Below are 19,978 nucleotides of genomic sequence, written 5' to 3'. Positions count from 1 at the left end.
CGCAGTAGGACACTCTGTTATTTTTTTCAGTAAAATCTGATGTCTTTGATTGCAGGTTAGATTTAGATTCTTTCACCTGCGATGACATGTTTCTATATATCAGAGTAGACGTGTACTGTCGCTGAAAGAACATGATGTGAGTATCTAAGGAATGATGTGCCGTTGGGGGAGTTGGCAACAGCAAATACTTTTATAATGTCTTGGCTAAAATCCGAGCCAACGGCAGTTTTAAAGGTGTGTCCATATCGTGGTGAATCTGTTTCCCAGATTTCATTTTTTTAAAGTCAGAAAACAGAACAGATAAAGAATAAATGGGTGTAGAGGCCACAATTTCCTGGTTTCATCATGCTTTCACATTAGGACTGCAGGGTGCTAGTATGGAGAAGCCTATAGAGCTCTTAAACTGGATTTTCAAGTTCTTACATGCCTCTGGTAATTGAAATTTCAGGCCTTAACAAATCATGGCATATGTAACAAAGCAGGTTTTTAGCAGGAAAGAGCCAAAGTATCAGTGATCTGTGGACTCCAATGTAGAAATGTGGATTCTGCATCTGTTGTTGCCAAATAGTCTGTTACATGGCATTATTTTCACATTAAAAGCCCCATCTCTTTTCAGAATATAAGCAATTAAGGAAAAGAAAACCATAAATTACTTTAAAAACTTTAGAGTCAACATGGGAATCCAGTTTGAGAGACATGAGCACGTCCTCAGGTAGGTCAAAGTAAATTACATTTTAAAACTTTACATTCATTTCTATAATCAATGTTTCTGCTCTGTTTGGCATAAATTAATTTATTCATTCAGCTTTCCTTTGCGTCCCTCAAGCCGGACGCAGGTTCCTCTGTTATAGATGTTTTCAACACTTTCCTGTTACAGTTTAGTCTTGCTGTAGCATTTTGCAATTAACCGCCGCTCCTTTGTGTTTAGTTTTCTGTTAAGTGACAAATAAAGAACTTCCACTACTAATTCATGCTATTTGAAAGCCCAAAATGAACTCCAACCATTAAACTACACAGGAGGATATACATCTCTGGGCGGAGGTTTACTTCGTTACCGCCCCTCTGCGTGTGTTCCCATGTTCCTTTAAAAGGAGGTTCTTCAGGGGAGGGCAGTCAGCCTCTCCACCTAAAGCAACGACATCAGTAGACATCCATCAGGATCCACTCACCAGGTGAGGATTTTACATTTTTACATCTTTTTAGACCATTTTTTAAAACCACAGACAACTAAAGGTGTGTGGATGAGCATAAGCCAAGCACCTTGAGGGTAACCTTAAAAAAAAATATTTCAAAAATCTGTCAAGTCCCAGCATAAAGTTGATGTCACAAATGTTTAATTGCAACTTTTGAATATGTTTTGTATTGCTTAAAATACTGCATGAAATCTTTTGTGCGCATTTCTAAAAACTCCCCAACTCCGTCACACCTTGTGACATGTTGCTCATGTAACATGCTCATGTTGCACAGACAATAATTGTTCAAACCCAAAGTACAGGACAATCTTCATTCTGCGCCTGAGATGCCAACCTTCTCACGATATATCTTTTATGTCTTTCTGACTGAGGGGAAATTTGTATCTAATGAAGCACACCTCATCTTTTCAACGTCATGTAATGTTGCAGGCATTAAAAAGGCCTTTTCAAGTCTCAACACATCGAAGAACCGAAAACAGGTTGTATCAAATTGCTTTATCTCGTTAAAAATCAATTAATGCACACCACGTCTAAATCGGTCTATTTGTATGTTTTTTCCTGACCTGCAGCTCCTTGACTTCTCTCACCCCCGAAAATAAGCCAATAAGAACAACTTTTGGGTTGCCAGGTTGTGAAAAATCAGCTTGCTCTCGTCTCATTCCTTGTCTTTGAACGCAGGATGAAGAAGAAGCTGATCCTCGACGTTGACACCGGAGTGGACGATGCTCAGGCCATCATGGTGGCCCTCGCCGACCCCAATGTGGAAATTTTGGGGATCACCTGCTGCCACGGCAACACACCCCTGGAGAACGTCCTCAAGAACACGCTGCGTGTCCTGAAAGTCTGCAACAGGCTGGATGTAAGTCTGTGGCTGACTGTAACCTCAAGGGGGCCCTTGTATATGGGCTGAAATTGGTGCATGTCAATGGAAGTTTGGTGTTCTGACTGATTAAAGTGTGTTTAAAGAGTTTATATGATGGCAATGTGTGTTTTTTCTCCACGAATAAACTTAAATGTTGACTCCTCAGATCCCAGTGTATCGTGGCTGCTCAACACCTCTGCTGGCCCGTAAACAAAATGCTGGAGATTACCACGGCAAGGATGGCCTGGGGGACGTCCCGGATCCAGACGCTCCAGGTCTGGACATGCTCAATAAGCGGAATGCTGTGAAGGCAATGATCAAGATGGTGAAAGAGAATGCTGGAGAGGTGAGACAAACAGCTGTGTCTGTCCCCATATGGGAGTTTATCAGTCTGGTTCCCAACAAGCCTGTGGGAAACTGAAAGACTTACTTATCTAAAATGATCTAAACCAATAGATCCTGATTTATTGGATGATTGAAAATGTGCAAAAGAAAACCGAACGTGAAAAGACGTTTTAAGACCCAAGATACTCAAGAAACTTTTTTTTGTCTCATCATGTCTTTCTTACCTTTTCATCGCAAGAAAATACATGAAAAGATCATGCACAACTTAAGGTGTGTTGCTTCTTTGATGCTGTCTGCAGGTGACTCTGGTTGCCACGGCGCCCCTCACTAACCTGGCCGTCGCCGTGCAACTGGAGCCCTCCCTCCCCAAGAAGCTGAAGGCGCTCTACATCATGGGGGGAAACACTGAATGTATGTATATCTGTTGTTCATTTTAAGTGACATATTCTATGATGTATCTTTTATTTGAACTCTTTTTGTGCATTGATGGTACTGAGGTTGATGACTGTGTGTGTGTGCAGCCAGGGGCAACACCACCGTGTGTGGAGAGTTCAACTTCGTGGCTGACCCCGAGGCGGCCTACATCGTGTTGGACCGCTACAACTGTCCCACCTACATCGCCACCTGGGAGTTCAGCTGCAGGAACAGCCTGCCGTGGGTGAGTGAGGCTGAACGCACAACACTGCTTTAGACAGAATTATTGACGTGTTAAATCTGGGTAAAAACATCTTCACTACAGCAGTATTTATGGTTAAGGTAACGAATGCAAAGAGATGTAATGTTGATTTCCTCCCTCAGTCTTTCTGTGACCAGTGGCTGGCTCAAGACACAGAGAAGGCTCGCTTTATGAAAAAGATTGTGTGCCTCTCAAATTCGGTAAGAAAACTGTCATCTTTTGGGGAAATTGACAATTAATTTCAGAAAAAAGATGGTTTTATCAGCTTTATTATTAGATCGTAAAGTAGGAATGCAACTAAATCATGTTGGCACAAGTAGATAACGATGTTCAAGGACGGTTTATTATGCACCACCGGCCATTACGTCACCTCTTCAATTTATGTGCCCTGGAAATGTTCTGAAGTGATCAAATTACATTTTTCAAAAAAAAGTTCACCAGGGCCGGAACAAGCCTTTTTCTGGGGCCCTGGAAAGAATGACCCCTCCGACATTCATCCCATGGATGTTGTTTGGTGGCCCTCTAGTGGCGGCTGATTGATGCCTTGTCTCTGCAGAAAGCTCAGTCAGCAGACTATCAGAAGGAGACCACAGAGGGAAAAGGGTTCAATTCCTGCGACACCTACGCCATGGCCGCCGCCATCGACGACACATTCATAACAGAGAGCGACGAGGTGAGCATCTGCTGCTCTTAGGTCTTTAAAACACAAAGCATTCCTGTTCAGATCATTAACAAAAAATGTCCGGCGTTTTCTCCACCAGGTTGCAGTGTCAGTGGAGTTGGAGGGGACCTACACCCGAGGCATGATGGTGCTGGACTACATGGAGAAACTCAAGAAGAAACACAAGGCTATCGTGATGAAGAAGGTTGACCTGGAGAAGTTCAAGCAGATGTTCATGAATTCACTGAAGTAGAATGATACAGTCACAAGCTAAAAGCATGACGTCGGTTCAACATAATGAATAAAACTGACAAAGATTGTTATAAACCTATGTGCCTATGAGTGAGTGTTTAATCAATTGCAGGAGTACACACCTACATGTCCGGGTAAAGGGATTCACATTTTATTAGAGCGGGGAAATCCCAAAATCTTGAGTTGAGATGATTCACAGATGTTTTTCGTACTCACTGTTGGATTTGGCACCGGACAGTTTGTATCAAAGCACAACTTGCACTGTTTCCTGTCCATTCCTTCTGCAACAACTTGTAATTACTTGTCTTTTGACTTTTGTTTGTGCTGCAGAAGATGCTGAATTTTATGCAGCAATGAAAGTGTCAAAAAGATTGGCTAACAATGTGTCCTGTAAGAGATTCCTATCTACCCCATGATGCTCCCAAGACCTAAACTAGTCTGCTTTGTTGTTGTTCTTCTAAAGGAGTAAACAATCAACAGGTTTTCATTACAGAGGAGGCTTTAAATGCAACTATCACTCAGAAAAGCAAATTTTTGTAAAGTAAAAACTTACTTCCATGTACAAACTAGAACTGACAGTTTATCAATTTTCTTTGGAAGTCAATAAAAAACACAACTCAATAAAAATAAATAAAACAAATATTCTAACAGTCAGACGGGATGTTGCCTGTTTCCCATTAGCAACTCCTCAGTGTGCCTCCGTGGCTTTTAAAAGGCTGCTGTTCACTTGAGGGCAGTCAGCAGCTCCTAAAGCAGACAGCAGTAAACATCGACCAGGCTCCGATCATCAGATAAGGATTTTTCATTTATTGTTTTGTGTGAGTTAATTAGTTAGTCTAATTGTTTACTGGTTCTAAGAATATCTTTTTAATTTCCTCAATAATTTATATTATCACAGGTTCATGTTGTGCAGACAGGGCAAGCTATTAACCTATTTTTTTTAGCCCCTTTCAACAACAAGGTAATTCAAAGTGTTTTACATGAATATAAAAGTGCATTTGCAGGATAATGCACAGAGAATGCGAAGCAAATAAGAAGATCAAACTAAGCTAAAGTGGAAGAAAACAGAATAAACAGACAACAAAGGAAATTACACTTGAGGGCAAGAATGAAAAGTCTCAAATGTATTTAAATAAAACACGGAGCCACACGATTTAAAGGTTTGTTTTGAACAGACCTCAAGTTTTCTTTGAGTGTGGCCCAGATGTGAACGGGACGGAAACTGAATGCTGCTTCTTTTGAGAACAGTTAGAGAGCTTACCAGACTACCTGGTAGGTATGGATGGTTCATTAGGTACAGCAGCAGCACCATTCAATGATTTGTTTTCCAATATATTGAAGAAGAAGAGTTCACCTTTGTGGCTGACCCCGAGGCGGCCTACATCGTGTTGGACCGCTACACCTGCCCCACCTACATCGCGCCCTGGGAGTTCAGCTGCAGGAACAGCCTGCCGTGGGTGGGTGTGGGGCTAAACACACAACTTGTTGTTTTCATACGAGTGGAACAAAGTAGCTGAATGCTTCCCACATCAACATTGAGTAATGTTAATGTTCTTCCCTCAGTCTTTCTGCGACCGCTGGCTGGGCCAAAACACTGAGAAGGCGGCCTTTATGAAAAAGATTACATCCCTCTCCATGAAGGTAAGCGTGTGCAGATTGTGTGTGTGTGTGTGTGGGGGGGGTTTGGTGTGGGGGAGGAGCAGAGTTTAACATTGTGTAAGTTGTGGGTTAAAGAGCCCTTTAGGCGTAAAGTGATCTCCTGTCACAGCGTGGCTCTTGTCTCTGCAGAAAGCTCAGTCAGCAGACTATCAGAAGGAGATCACAGAGGGAAAAGGGTTCAATTCCTGCGACACCTACGCCATGGCCGCCGCCATCGACGACACATTCATAACAGAGAGCGACGAGGTGAGCATCTGCTGCTCTCACGTCTTTAAAACACAAAGCATTCCTGTTCAGATCATTAACAAAAAATGTCCGGCGTTTTCTCCACCAGGTTGCGGAGTGGAGTGGAGTTGGAGAGGACCTACACCCGAGGCAGATGTTCATGAACTCATTGAAGTAGAATGATACAGTCACATGCTGAGGGCCTGACGTTGGTTCACAATAATGAATAAAGCAGAACAAAGAAGTATTTTGTTCTTGTTTTATTTCTATAAAAAACATGGCTGAAGAATCTTTGGCGGTTTTATGCAGGCTTCTCTTCCATTCCATGGAATCACTATGATAACACATAAAGTTCCTGCCTGGTAGCAATAAAAATGGCCTTCACATGCATAACAGGAAATTATCTCTAAATCTTTCCCTTTTTGCTCATATAAGGTTGTGAATGTTGCAGAGCAGTAATACACTGAAATATAATAGTGTGCATAGTTGTCAGACTTCCAAAAAGAGAGCAAAAGAAAAAACCTTTTTGTGCAAACCTGAAACATGAGACACATTTGTCCTCAAGTGTCCTCAGAGGAAGATGCCAAAAAAACATATTAATGTATGAATAAGCAGCTATTTCTAAACTAATAAAAATACTTATCTAGTAGTAGTAGGGGACAGAAGATAAGGAGGAGACTAAACTGGTATCTATCTCAAACAGATTATGTTACTGCCCTAAAACTCGTTTTTCCGAAATACATTGCCTTGAGCTAACAACGTCCGACCTGATTTGGCCCAGCCCAGCCTCTATTTATGTCATGTGGTGTCCTCCACCCTTTTTTTTGAGGTATAAGAAACAGAGTGAAGCAGAGAGAAGTTTCTCTCCACAGCTGACTTTAGAAAAGGATCACGTTTGTTGTTGAAACTTTTAAGACCGGTAAGTTCATTTTTTTGCTCTCTACTGCTACACCGAATGAGTTTCTCACCATATTTATTAAGTAAGTAATGAAGAATGGTTTGATCAAGATTGTTTGAAAAGCTGGAGCGGTGTGATCGGTGCATCTGCAGCCGATTGTTGCTGCTTTGTGGGTGATTTTACTGTCTGACTTGGTGTAATGATCACACAGTAGAGTACAGGTGTGTCCACTACAAAAACAATGGCTGTTTGTTCGGATGGTGGAGGACATTTAAAGATGTATAGTCTGAATACGCATCCCCCTCTATCTTCTTCCATTAAACTTAAGATAAGATGAAGAAGCTGATCCTCGACGTGGACACCGGGGTTGATGATGCTCAGGCCATCATGATGGCCCTCGCTGCCCCCGACGTGGAGATCCTGGGGATCACATGCAGCCATGGCAACACAACGCTGGACAACGCCTGCAAGAACACACTGCGTGTCCTGAAAGCTTGCAACAGGCTGGATGTAAGGATGTGCCGTGTCAAAGCTATATGATTTGATGATGGCTTTATGTTAAACACGTGATGATCCTCAGATCCCGGTGTACCGCGGATGTTTGGAGCCACTGCTGGGCCGTAAACACCATGCCGGAGATTTCCACGGAAAGGACGGGCTGGGCGACACCCCCGATCCAGATGCCCCAGGCCTGGAGCTGCTGCAGAAGGAAAAAGCTGCAAAGGCGATAGTCCAGTTTGTCAACCAAAACCCTGGAGAGGTGGGGCGATGGTGGAGAACTATGTGACTGTTGTATTAACCCAGCACATAACATATCATTATTTCATTATGGTATTATATACAGTATAAAGTGTGTTATTTATGAACAGTATTACAAGTTTTCTGAAATTCTATGTTTAAATATGCAAAACAAGGCATTATCTAATGCTACCTTTTGGGGAATTTAAAAGAAATCCGACACAAATAAATAAAGTATAAAAATAAACATCTCAATATGTATTTAGGTTTGAGCTTAAGTTTTCTTTCCACTAGTCTGAAAGAAGATATGTTATGGAAGCAAAATAGCCTTAAGGACAAATATTGATGCATCTTTATTAAATCTAGATTTAGATTTTTGTTGTATGAATTGTTTGTTTTTTATAGTAAAAGCTGATATAACATGTTCTTATTCATATAATGGGATGCATATACAGGAAGAAGGTGAAATGATGCACCAATCATGCACTTGCTAAAGCAGATGGTACAAGATCAATAAGTTGTACTGCACATCATGTTTTTCTCTCAATTGTACTGTTTGCAGGTGACTCTGGTTGCCACGGCGCCCCTCACTAACCTGGCCCTGGCTGTAAAACTGAACCCTGGGTTCACTAAGAAGCTGAAGGCGCTCTACATCATGGGAGGAAACATGGAATGTAGGTCATCTGCGTGTTTACATTAACTTTACGTGTTTAACTTCATATTGTGTTTATGACGGGAGATGCATTTGATGTGTGTGTGTGTGTGTGTGTGTGTGTGTGTGTGTGTGTGTGTGTGTGTGTGTGTGTGTGTGTGTGTGTGTGTGTGTGTGTGTGTGTGTGATCAGCCAGAGGTAATACCACTGTGTGTGGAGAGTTCAACTTTGTGGCTGACCCCGAGGCGGCCTACATCGTGCTGGAGCGCTACCTCTGTCCCACCTACATCGCTACCTGGGAGTTCAGCTGCAGGAACAGCCTGCCATGGGTCTGTAATTACCAAAAATCTGAACAAAAGCAACCAAACGAGCCACATAGTTGAGTGACAGCAGTGTTGTGGAAGCAAAAAGATGAGTGCTCGACTTACTTCCTGTCCCCCTTTTAGGCTTTCTGCGACACTTGGCTGAAACAAGGCACAGACAAGTCTCGTTTCATGGAGAAGATTTACGCCCACACCAGAAAGGTACGACGGCGTTTTATTAACGGACACTGAAAAATTATTCTGAATAAAATGTCACATGTATGTCTTTTGTTTTGTTGTCACTGCAGATGGTCCAGACTGAGCGCTATCAAAAGGAGCTGGTGTCAGGACCGGGCTTCAACACCTGTGACACCTACGCTACGGCTGCAGCCATCGAAGACACTCTGGTGACGGAGAGTGAAGAGGTTTGAAATGCTGCTTTCATCCCGTTGAAACCTACATGTTCAGTCAGTTTTGGCAGAAAAACCCAAAGACGTAGTCAGTAAACCTTCTTGTCTTCCTCCTCCAGGTTGCCGTGACAGTGGAGCTGGATGGGACCCACACCCGAGGCATGATGGTCCTGGATTACATGGGCCTGCTGAAGAAGAAACACAAGGTCTTCATCATGAAGAGAGTCGATCTGGAGAAGTTCAAACAACTGTTGATTAACGCACTGAAGTAGCGTGATGTCTCTGTGCCACAGTATGTCAGGATCTTTGCAAAGTATGCTAGAGACTATATAGTTCATACCTCTTCTTTTATACATCATTTGTTTCTCTTTAATATTAGGGAGATTATTCCCATCTGTGATAAAAGACTTTGAATGGAGGTTGTTTACAATATTTTTACTTTTCTTGTTTCATATTTCCTTTTCAAGTATCTTCTATTTTTTGGGTTTCTATCGTGTTCTATGGACCTTGAGATACATTGTATCCTTTCAAGGATGTCTTTTTTTTAGTCATTATTCATTGTGTAATTGGCTTTTTGATTGGTTGTTGCAGCTTTTAACTTGAGTATAAAGATTTTGATCATTCATATTGTGAGTTGCTGTGAATTCCTCTGGAAATCACCAAACATAAACTTTATGTATGAATTTTCCTACTATGTAATTTACTGGTTCTTTCTTAAAAACTAAAATAAATGAGTTGATACTTATTATGTGTACAGTCTCTAAACTATTTCCTTATAATTAAGAAAAAATATATAATGGAAGATTATGGCTGATTGTTGTTTAACTGTATATATTCAATATAAAGACAAAGGATCACAACAGAAATCTAATGACATCGAATAAGATGATGGCTTGTATTTCTAGCTATGATGCTGCAACAGTAGTAACATGAACCAAAGGCATCAATGTCTTCTCTGAAGCATTTTACCTCCAGAAAGTAAAACTGAGTCCACCTAAGTTAATAAAACATTTTATTGAAAGTGCTTCTGAGTGTACACTTAAAGAAAAAACAGAAAGGGGAAAAAAAAGTGTCCATTCCATGTTCCTCCACTTTCCTTTTTATCTCTTCAATAAGCAGGATTATTTTTTAGTCTTTTTTTTAAGAAAACTCAAAGAAACAAAGCAATTTTTTTCTTATTCAGAAACAATCATCTGTGTATATATTACAACCTGCCATGATATTTACAAATCATACAAAAAGAAGAACAATAAAAGCTGTATCTCCTGTTTCTGCAACTACAGTCCAAACACATCACTGTTCACTGACTTCGGAGCTCCAGCTCAACATAAGAGGAAAACGAACAGAGTCAATTGAGAGTCGAGCATCAGTCAACCAGCTCGGCGTTGATTGATCCAGCGTCCAAGTTCACGGAGAGTCAACCAGAGTCCTTCCAAACCAGATGTTGGCTAACAGAAGCTGGAAATTGATTCTTGACACCTAGATGTGAGTTGGAAGCAGATTTGGAGTCGGCCTGGAGCCAACTAGTGTTCAACTTCAGAGAGAAACTGCTCCTACTGGACTCTGTACTTGTAAAACCAGCAGAGGCCCTGAGTGAAGTTCCAGCCCAGAGAGACGGAGAGGATGTAGACGAGTCCGAGCAAAGCGAAGGGGTAGAGCAGCACCACTGTGTTCTTCAGGAAGGGTAGAGCTGTGTGGGGAACACAAGACGAATACATCAGCGGACGCTTTGTGTCAATATAACTGACCTAGAAAGTCTCACTGAAATGTACATTCCTACTCCTTTATAGGAAACAAAGTGTGTTTAACGGGGACGGCTGCTTTACCCCAAGATGGAAATAAACACTCCAACCAATAAAATGTCCGACCCCCTCCCAAATCAAACATCCACATGAACAATCCCTCTTTGTTTAATGTCCTTCTCCACAACTCGGTAATCCCAATAATGAAAAGCAGTAAATCAAACGCACAAGGAAATTGTACTGTTATTCTGATCATCAATTAATCTGCCGATTACTTTCTCAATTCATTGATGAATTGTTCGGTCTATAAAATGTCTAGGAATGGTTAAATAAATGGCCATCACAACTTCCTGTAATAAGTTAAGGTCTTCAAATAGGCAGTTTTGCTCTATCAACAGTGTAAACAGCAAATCCTCTCAACAGAGAAGCTGCAACTTGCAAATGTTTGGTATTTTTGCATGAAACATATCATGTATGCTGTAAACAGATGTATGAACAGAATGCAAATGTCTGTTAAGAATCAGTTCTTGTTAAGGACAGAAGAAAATGTAACAAGAAGTTATCAGCCCAACCCGATCTGAACCGTCTATTCACTGCAATGTTGGTATTTTTGAGTTAAAATTAAATACAATCTGGGACTTACCGTTGTACCCTAAGAACGTGATGTAGACATAATAACCAATGGCGATCAGCCACATAGTGTTTCCAACAAAGTATCCCACGAACCAGTCTGAGTTTATCACCACAACATCTGAAACACACAAAACAGACTGTGAGTGTGGGGACAAAGGAAGAAGGCAGGTGTAATCCAAACAGTAATTCATTTCCACACCTGATATTGATTTAGTTTTTGTCTTAGTCTTTTGACAAAAACATATTACATGGATACACATATGATTATTATAAGTATCATAGTTTAGTAAACTTATGAGGCTCTAAGGCTCGCAGTCTTTATTGTGTACAGTCAATTCAGTCAATTGTCAATATTCATTCTATCAGTTATTGTTGTTTCTATAGAAAGAAAGTCTGTCAATTATCACGCTAACACAATTTCTATGTACATTGTGTCTTTGAATTTGTTTACCTATTATGTCTTCATAAATATTATAAATTGATAACTGTTGGAATTGTATTTCATCAAACAAAGTCAAACAAAAGAAAGAAGATCAATAGTTGCCTTGAGACATTTTAATTTTATTTACCCATAAAATGCACATTTAACTGTACTAAAGATCATTTAATGCCTCGGATTGGATGATGTAATATCAGACCCACTGAAATATCTCACAAAAAGTCTACAGCTACTCACGGTTGATGAAGAAGAGCTGCAGGAAATGCAGGATGACGAGAAGGGGGTAGAAGGCATTGAGGTGAACATCAAACGCGTAGCCCCACTCCACATCAAAGTTTCTGCCGGGTTGTTTCAACAGGTACTTGTTGCTGATAACCCTGAAAAAGACAGAATACATAATATTTCAGATGCAGTGAGGGGTCTATCTTAAAGTTCACACAAAAACATGCCCCTCACTTATGGTAACTCAACTTTGCAAACTCACTACTCACCACATGAGGGTTGATATGAGAAGACCAACTCCTATACAGTCGACAAAGACCACCCACAGCAGCAGCTTCAGAGTCTCCACGAATCCCATGTCCAGCACTAGACCGAAGCCTATTGTTGACACTGCAGAGGAAGAGAGGGAGCGATTAGTCATCACAGCACAGAGACAACATCTGGATGGAATATTTCACTGATTGCAGACTTACCGCATAGCCAGATGCCGAGCAGGACCAGGAAAGCCGGGTCATCCCTGGCCCACTGGTCCTTGGTCTGTTTCCTGTAGTGGAAGTTGCGGTAGACTCTCTGCGGTGACGTGAACAAGTAAAGCATCTGCCACACGGCAAAGTCAAAGTCCATCTGTTTGAAATGGAGCAGCCGTCTCAGGTACTTGTAGCGCTTGAAGCCTGCCGTGTGACGCGCAGTGTCGCTAGTACCGAGGGCGCCGTTGCTGTTCGGTGAGGTGGTCGGCAACATGGTGCTGGGTATCACATGAAAAAAGAGGGAGGTGAGGACAAATGGGGAAGGAATAGAAGATGAAGAAGAGGAAAGACAGGTTGTAGTGCTGCACATATCCTGAGGAATCTTAAACAAAATGCAGATAAACAAACTAAACTGCTTTGCAATGTATTATGCAACATTTTAATTGTCTTAGTCTAATGTAAAGCGTCCAGTCTACAGCTGATGTCATGGTCTTCTTCACAGTGACAAATATAAAACCTCACGACCCCAAGATAACGTTACATGCAGTTTTTTTTAAACGTATGGTGTATCAGGGCTATGTCAATGTACTGGGAGATTTAGGATTAAGGCTTTAATGGAAAGAGTACAGCTTCTATAATGCCACTATGTGAGGTATTTTACAAAAATGAAGAATAAACACACAGTAAAGATAAGAGCTGACATGATGCTGTCCTACTAACAGAATAAAGCTAACACAGGACAAACTAGTCCTGCACTTTATTCATGACAAAAAGTCAAACAGTCTTGTGTCCCACATTTCAATAACATATACTATACATGTATGACTGAACAGAAACAGACCTATGCTACATATGATGTAGGTTACATTAAAAAAAACTTATAATTTATACATATTCCCTCTCCTAAATAAAGCAAACACACTGTTTATATACTGCACACTGTGTTTGTTAGCATACAGTGTTAGCTTGATGCTAACTACTTCAATAAGATGGGAAGGCCTGCTCTGTTTTATTTGTAATAAACTTGGTAAATACAGCATTAACTATGTGGTATTATATAAACAAATAAACATATTCACTCTGAATCATATTCACCTGTGTTGCTGTATTGCTCAGTAGGAGAAAGCACCAACTCTTGCTCGGTTGTGTAGCCGTAAATAGACGCTTCCTGGATTTGTCGCGAAAACGAACACGTAGATACTTCCGGTATCGGGCGGGTCACCCTGGGAAATGTAGTCCAAAACGAGAAGGGGGCTCCTTCAGTACAAAATAAAAACAAAGTATAGAATCTTCTTCATTGATGTAATACAACACAATAAATAAAGAAATAAAGTATTATTTAAGCGTGTGTGTCGGTCATAAATCTACAGCACGCTGTGGTTAGTTACAAATTGAGAACGCGAAGATGTGAGTTTTATTTTGAAATCCGAGACGTCATTCCAAGCGGAAGTAGGAGAACATGCTATTTCCGCTAGCTGCGCTACAGCCATCTGAGTGGTAGCTACAACTAAGATCACCGCTGTTCTGGTCAAGAAGGCCAAATAGCGCAAGGTAAGAATCAGAATGACATTATGCACTTATGAATGTTTAAATCTATTTGTTTTTTAATTGCAAAACCAGATAAAATGGCATGTTTGACCTTTGTTTTTACCCAATGTGAGCCTCTTACAGCAGCGCACTGCCCGTGTCCTTGAGTGGTACTGTTAGCTAACACTGCTAGCTAACACTGTTAGCATGGAAGGTCCATGTTACATGATCCATCTCCTGTCCAGTGACATGTATTGTTTATAATAGAGCCTGACATGTAGACATGGACATATGTTGTCCCCTTTCTGCTGTTTGTCTCTGTGCATCATGTCCTTTTTGTTTAAGTGACAAGATCATGTGTTGTTGTTGACAATGACAGATAGCACTTAGCTGTTTTGACTCAACTTGAAAGTAATATGTGAGATTTGTAATCTGAAAAATAAACATAAATATATATATATATATATATATTGTTGGAAATTAGGGCATTGTTATTCATTTCTTTCTTTAAATGCAAGACTTCAACACAGAATATATTTAAATTTGACATTCAAAATAATGTTAAAGCTTTATGAATATGTACCTATACTCCATTCCATTTAATTTAACAAACCATGTAGATTTTTGCTGAAAAGTAGAATAATTGACACATTTAACAGTAAATCTTTTTGATTTAAACCTGTAACTTGAAATCTGACTAGTAGAAGACATTGTAACAACATAAGTTCTAGCCCTGATGTAAGAAAGGCGATACTAGTTTTGCATACTGCTGCTACAACATTACATTACATTACAGTCATTTAGCAGACGCTTTTATCCAAAGCGACTTACAATCAGTAGTATATTACATATCATTCACCCATTCACACACTGATGACAGGCTACCATGCAAGGTGCCACCATCAGACTCTAACTAACATTCATGCAACATCCAGTCCACACCGATGGCAAGCCTTCGGGAGCAACTTGGGGTTAAGTGTCTTGCCCAAGGATATCGAACCACCGACCCTCTGATTGGAGAACTACCTTGCTCTCCACTACGCCACAGCCGCCCCATACAACCTTTTCATTAAAAAAAACAGAGTTCATATCCTGGATCCCAGACATTTCATCTTAGAATAGTTTTGAAGCAAACCAAATTGTGCAAAAACCTCAAGAAATGTAGAAACCTTTAAGAGCACTTTATATTTTCTGCAGTAACAGCTTGAAAGAATAATCTGGCGACCATGTTTTCTTACTTTCTTAATCAACAAACAGACAATGAGATTTTCAACGCACTCCTACAACTTGTGGGTTGAGCTGAAACAAGTAGTCAATTTTAGTTGATCAACCGAAATTGAATCTGCAAGAATATAAATAATCGATAACTCATAATATCAGAATAAAGTTAGCTCATATGTTGACTGCTCTCTTTCTGTTTTCCTCTCACAGAGTCATGTTGCGACTGCCAAATGTCGGCCGGGCTTTAGCCGGAGCTGCCAAGAGCAGCCTGGCTCCCTCCAACACTGGTAAGACTCAATTGTGTGTGTTCAGGTAGAAACAGAATATATTATTCGATTTATTCAATTTGACCTTTGTGTATCCACTTACAGTGCGTACTTCAGTGCGTGCTGCCAGCAACATGGTTGAAGTGTTTATAGATGGGAAACCACTGGAGGTGGAGCCCGGAACTACTGTGCTGCAGGTAAGAAACTTTCACTGCACAGATGTTTCATACAGTCCCTTCATTTTTTATACTGTATCCTTGTATATATGTAGTTACCAATATGCACTATTTTGTGTTTACTGTGCTGTCCTGACAGTTCCATTAATTTTAATAAAGTGAAATACGATGGATCTGTCAGCATAATTTGACCTTTTTAAGAATTTCCCGCCTCATCTTGACCGTTTCTTTTCCCCATCAGGCCTGTGAGAAGGCAGGAATCCAGATCCCCAGGTTCTGCTACCATGAGCGCCTCTCAGTGGCGGGAAACTGTCGTATGTGTCTGGTGGAGATTGAGAAAGCTCCAAAGGTAACCAAGCGCATCTGATTGGTCAGCAGGCAGAACACTTAATTAGCCACTTGGCTAAAAGTGCATTAAATTGAAGAGTTAAAAACATTGGACTAGACAACTTTGCACAGAAATAGCTGTAAACATTTGCAGGTCTACTGTCTTATTGATGTGTGTGTTTGCTCCTCAGCCGGTGGCAGCTTGTGCCATGCCCGTCATGAAGGGCTGGAACATCCTCACCAACTCAGAGAAAACCCGTAAAGCCAGGTACAAATAAAAAATATTCACACATGATTCAAACTAAGTAAATAAACTATTAAAACTGGCTTGACGAATGCGTGCATTTGTGTCTCATCAGAGAGGGAGTGATGGAGTTCCTGTTGGCCAACCACCCACTGGACTGTCCCATTTGTGATCAGGGAGGAGAGTGCGACCTTCAGGTAACTGTGGACTGGTATATTTTCCACCTCGGTTTAGGACTTAACCTTTTTATTCAAATGATTACCTACCAAACTACCATATTCACTATTTTCTACTGTGTTGACACTGCTGCCTGCTGCGTTCTCAGGATCAGTCCATGCAGTTTGGTTCAGACCGCAGTCGTTTCACAGAGGGAAAGAGAGCAGTGGAGGACAAGAACATCGGGCCGCTCATCAAAACCATCATGACCCGCTGCATCCAGTGCACACGCTGCGTCCGGTAAGTGCATCAGAAACATCAGGAACAGTTTAATAATCGCATCGGCTACTATTAATCCTCTAACAGCACGTTCATGCATTCCTGTTTTTTTTTTTGCAGTTTTGCCAGTGAGATCGCAGGTGTTGAAGACCTGGGAACAACGGGAAGAGGGAACAACCTGCAGATCGGGACGTACGTGGAGAAGATGTTCATGTCTGAGCTGTCAGGCAACGTCATCGACGTCTGTCCTGTCGGAGCGCTCACCTCCAAACCCTACGCTTTCACCGCACGACCATGGGAGACCAGGTAGGACGGGATTGGATGCTATCACCATCAAAGACCAGACCGTAACTGTGCTTACATTTAAAGTTCAATCAGACCAATCGTACTTGTTTGTTTAACTTAATCTTCTGCTGTCTTTGCAGGAAAACCGAGTCGATTGACGTGCTGGACGCTGTGGGCAGTAACATCCTGGTGAGCACAAGAGGAGGCGAGGTGATGAGGGTGATGCCCAGGCTGAACGAAGACGTCAACGAAGAATGGATCTCTGACAAGACCAGGTAAAATAAAGGCCAGGAAATCTTTCTGACTGATTTAACGATACGAAATCAGTCTCACGAGATAAGCTGTCTGTAAATAAATACTTGAAGCATCAGATGTGTTGCGAGCTTGTTTAATGAGAATGGAAATCCCCAAATGTGTGTCCTCAGGTTTGCATATGATGGTCTGAAGAGACAGAGGTTGACCCAACCAATGGTGAAGAACGAATCAGGTCAGCTGACCCCGACCACCTGGGAGGACGCTCTTTCTCGTGTTGCTGGAGCAGTAAGTGTCGTTTTCTTCGATTTTGAATCTGCCTGTTTATTCCTTTTTGTCAATAGATTTTAGTTGTTTTGTCATATCCAGTATGTATAAATATGTTTGTGTGTGTTGTGTGTGTGTGTAGCTGCAGAGCGTGCAGGGCAGCGAGGTAGCCGTCATTGCCGGAGGGATGGCTGACGCTGAATCTCTGGTGTCCCTCAAAGATCTCCTCAACAGACTCAACTCAGAAAACCTCTGCACAGAGGAGGTCTTCCCCATGTCGGGGGCCGGGTAAGACTTTGTGGTGTGAAGTTATGTCACATACAGGGTTCCCGTAGTCCTTTTTAAGTTGTGCAGCAGACAACTTCTCTCTCTCTCTCTCTCTCCCTGCAGCACTGACCTGCGCTCCAACTACCTGTTGAACTCTCGCATCGCCGGCATCGAGGACTGCGACCTGCTGCTGCTCGTAGGAACCAACCCGCGCTACGAAGCCCCGCTGTTCAACGCCCGCATCCGCAAGAGGTAAACTCATTATTGTTTATTTTCTCCCCCCTGAAAACAGTTTGTACTTTTTGCTTTTACTGGATAAAATAAAAGTCTTGTGATTAATGTTTCTTCCTCTGTTCCTCCTCTTCCTGTGTCAGTTGGCTCCACAATGAGCTGCGTGTCGCCATGGTGGGTCACAATGTTGATCTGAGTTTCTCATACGACCATCTGGGAGAGGAGACTTCAGTGCTGAAGGAGCTGGCAAACGGCACACACCCCTTCTGCCAGGTACTGGACTCTCCCCTGAAGGGAGTTTTGGTGCTGATTTATGAACTGATTTATTTTTTTTGGGCAGCTCTCAGATGAATTTCTGGCAACTTTTCCTTGAAATGTTCCTCTTCCATCTCCCCTCCTTCCAGGTCTTGTCAGCCGCTAAGCGCCCGGTTGTGGTCGTGGGTAGCAGCTCTCTGCAGAGAGAGGACGGGGCCGCCATTTTGAGCGCCGTTTCCACCATCGCTCAGAACGCCAGAACCAGCAGTGGAGTGGACGAGGGGTGGAAAGTCCTCAACGTCCTGCACAGGTACAAACTTGGCAATCCTCTCAAGAGTGGACTCATTTGAAGCTGTGAAGGCATATGGTTTTCTGAAGATTTGCTTCCTCCTCATACTTTTATGTGTGTGTGTGTGTGTGTGTGTGTGTGTGTGAGCAGAGTTGCCAGTCAGGTGGCTGCATTGGACCTGGGCTACAAGGCCGGAGTGGACGCCATCAGGGCAAATCCCCCCAAAGTGCTGTTCCTGCTCGGAGCTGACGCCGGCTGCATCACCAGAGCCGACCTGCCCAAAGACAGCCTCATCATCTACCAAGGTACACACACACACACACACCACAAAAGCATTCACACATTCAATGGTAACCATGAGATCGAAAAAACATTAAAGATTATTTTCAACCCTTCCAGGTCACCATGGCGACGTAGGAGCACCAATGGCGGACATCATCCTTCCCGGTGCTGCATACACGGAGAAAAACGCCACGTACGTCAACACCGAAGGCAGGAGCCAGCACACCCGGGTGGCCGTCACCGCTCCCGGAATGGCCAGAGAGGACTGGAAGATCATCAGGGCCGTATCCGAAGTAAGCAGGAAGTCCCTCACATGGCACAAACAAATGTGACCCTAAAAGCGCGGCCATTAAATGTGACGTCTTTGTGTGCTTGCAGCTGGCCGGCGTGACGCTGCCCTACGACTCTCTGGAGGAGGTCCGATCCAGACTGGCCGAGGTCTCTCCCAATCTGGGCCGTTATGACGACGTAGAGGAGGCAAACTACTTCAAACAGGCCAATGAGCTCGCTCAGGTACACGCACACACACATCCATAGAGTCACACAGTCTATAATGCTGAAAAAAAAGAATAACATATTGATCCGTCTCTGATTCTTTGCAGGCTGTGAACCAGGAACTCATAGCCACTCCTCTGGTGCCACCTCAACTATCAGCAAAGGACTTCTACATGACAGGTAAGTGTGTGTTTTTAAACAGGGGAAACACAGGCAAAAATAGAAATGCATAGAAATGAAATATAATTGTCAATTTCTGTGTCCAGACTCTATCAGCAGGGCCTCACAGACGATGGCTAAATGCGTCAAAGCCATAACAGAAGGAGCCGCCGCCGTCGATGAGCCGTCAGTTTGCTGAACAGCTAATGACCTTCACATCCAGCACAACTCTCCTCCCTCTGCTCAACACACACTTCTAGAACAAAACTTCAGTGTTGCTCCTTAATTTAAAAAGTTGTCCTTGATGCTTGTACTATACAGTTCATCCGTTTTCACTCCTGTGAACAAGCTTTGTTGAAAAAAGCGTATAAAAAAAAAAATGTATGAAATATGAATAAAATCCTACAAATGTCTTTACTCCAGTTTGAGTGGTTTTCATTTATTGCATTTTTGGTTCCAGATCAGCTCGTGGAATACGTCTTTTATCATTCCATCACCTGTTTAACTAATGCATTAAGGCTTCAGGACTTACAGACGTCATTGTTAGATGTGTCAAACATTTGTTTTGTATGTCATCCTTATAAAGTTCTCATAGTAATAGTATCTTTTCAGTGCAGTATAACG

The 19,978-nt window shown here is 42.1% G+C and overlaps 5 protein-coding genes across 5 annotated transcripts; 4 read left to right on the top strand and 1 right to left on the bottom strand.

The window, feature by feature from the left end:
- The first annotated feature begins 1,100 nt into the window (after positions 1 to 1,100).
- Positions 1,101 to 3,990, top strand: LOC129111583 (inosine-uridine preferring nucleoside hydrolase-like). The gene is made up of 8 exons (XM_054623583.1): positions 1,101 to 1,172; positions 1,872 to 2,052; positions 2,222 to 2,401; positions 2,700 to 2,811; positions 2,922 to 3,058; positions 3,199 to 3,276; positions 3,633 to 3,749; positions 3,838 to 3,990. The coding sequence occupies exons 2-8, from the start codon at positions 1,873 to 1,875 to the stop codon at positions 3,988 to 3,990; spliced, it is 957 nt and encodes a 318-aa protein (XP_054479558.1). The 5' UTR covers positions 1,101 to 1,172; position 1,872.
- A 1,277-nt stretch (positions 3,991 to 5,267) lies between these two features.
- LOC129112020 (nucleoside hydrolase-like) lies at positions 5,268 to 6,056 on the top strand. Its single transcript, XM_054624193.1, has 4 exons — positions 5,268 to 5,283; positions 5,331 to 5,446; positions 5,553 to 5,630; positions 5,778 to 6,056. Exons 1-4 carry the CDS (start codon positions 5,268 to 5,270, stop codon positions 6,054 to 6,056), a joined length of 489 nt encoding a protein of 162 aa, XP_054480168.1.
- A 650-nt stretch (positions 6,057 to 6,706) lies between these two features.
- LOC129111582 (nucleoside hydrolase-like) lies at positions 6,707 to 9,164 on the top strand. Its single transcript, XM_054623582.1, has 8 exons — positions 6,707 to 6,792; positions 7,100 to 7,281; positions 7,352 to 7,531; positions 8,072 to 8,183; positions 8,354 to 8,490; positions 8,608 to 8,685; positions 8,772 to 8,888; positions 8,993 to 9,164. Exons 2-8 carry the CDS (start codon positions 7,105 to 7,107, stop codon positions 9,143 to 9,145), a joined length of 954 nt encoding a protein of 317 aa, XP_054479557.1. The 5' UTR covers positions 6,707 to 6,792; positions 7,100 to 7,104; the 3' UTR covers positions 9,146 to 9,164.
- Positions 9,165 to 9,874: 710 nt separating this feature from the next.
- Positions 9,875 to 13,563, bottom strand: unc50 (unc-50 homolog (C. elegans)). The gene is made up of 6 exons (XM_054623581.1): positions 13,472 to 13,563; positions 12,383 to 12,654; positions 12,179 to 12,299; positions 11,925 to 12,064; positions 11,259 to 11,366; positions 9,875 to 10,563 (listed from the first exon to the last, which is right to left on the bottom strand). The coding sequence occupies exons 2-6, from the start codon at positions 12,648 to 12,650 to the stop codon at positions 10,427 to 10,429; spliced, it is 774 nt and encodes a 257-aa protein (XP_054479556.1). The 5' UTR covers positions 12,651 to 12,654; positions 13,472 to 13,563; the 3' UTR covers positions 9,875 to 10,426.
- Positions 13,564 to 13,834: 271 nt separating this feature from the next.
- On the top strand, positions 13,835 to 19,770 carry LOC129111580 (NADH-ubiquinone oxidoreductase 75 kDa subunit, mitochondrial-like). Its single transcript, XM_054623580.1, has 19 exons — positions 13,835 to 13,927; positions 15,335 to 15,411; positions 15,496 to 15,587; positions 15,808 to 15,915; positions 16,085 to 16,161; positions 16,253 to 16,334; positions 16,463 to 16,593; positions 16,693 to 16,878; positions 16,998 to 17,132; positions 17,283 to 17,397; positions 17,519 to 17,664; positions 17,767 to 17,895; positions 18,018 to 18,147; positions 18,279 to 18,439; positions 18,569 to 18,723; positions 18,818 to 18,993; positions 19,079 to 19,213; positions 19,303 to 19,375; positions 19,462 to 19,770. The coding sequence occupies exons 2-19, from the start codon at positions 15,339 to 15,341 to the stop codon at positions 19,551 to 19,553; spliced, it is 2,196 nt and encodes a 731-aa protein (XP_054479555.1). The 5' UTR covers positions 13,835 to 13,927; positions 15,335 to 15,338; the 3' UTR covers positions 19,554 to 19,770.
- Positions 19,771 to 19,978: the final 208 nt, after the last annotated feature.

Source organism: Anoplopoma fimbria, chromosome 22 (assembly GCF_027596085.1).
Source record: "Anoplopoma fimbria isolate UVic2021 breed Golden Eagle Sablefish chromosome 22, Afim_UVic_2022, whole genome shotgun sequence".
Classification (NCBI taxonomy): Eukaryota; Metazoa; Chordata; class Actinopteri; order Perciformes; family Anoplopomatidae; genus Anoplopoma; species Anoplopoma fimbria.
Note: the sequence above shows the minus strand (reverse complement) of the source record. Positions and strands in the feature narration are given on the sequence as shown.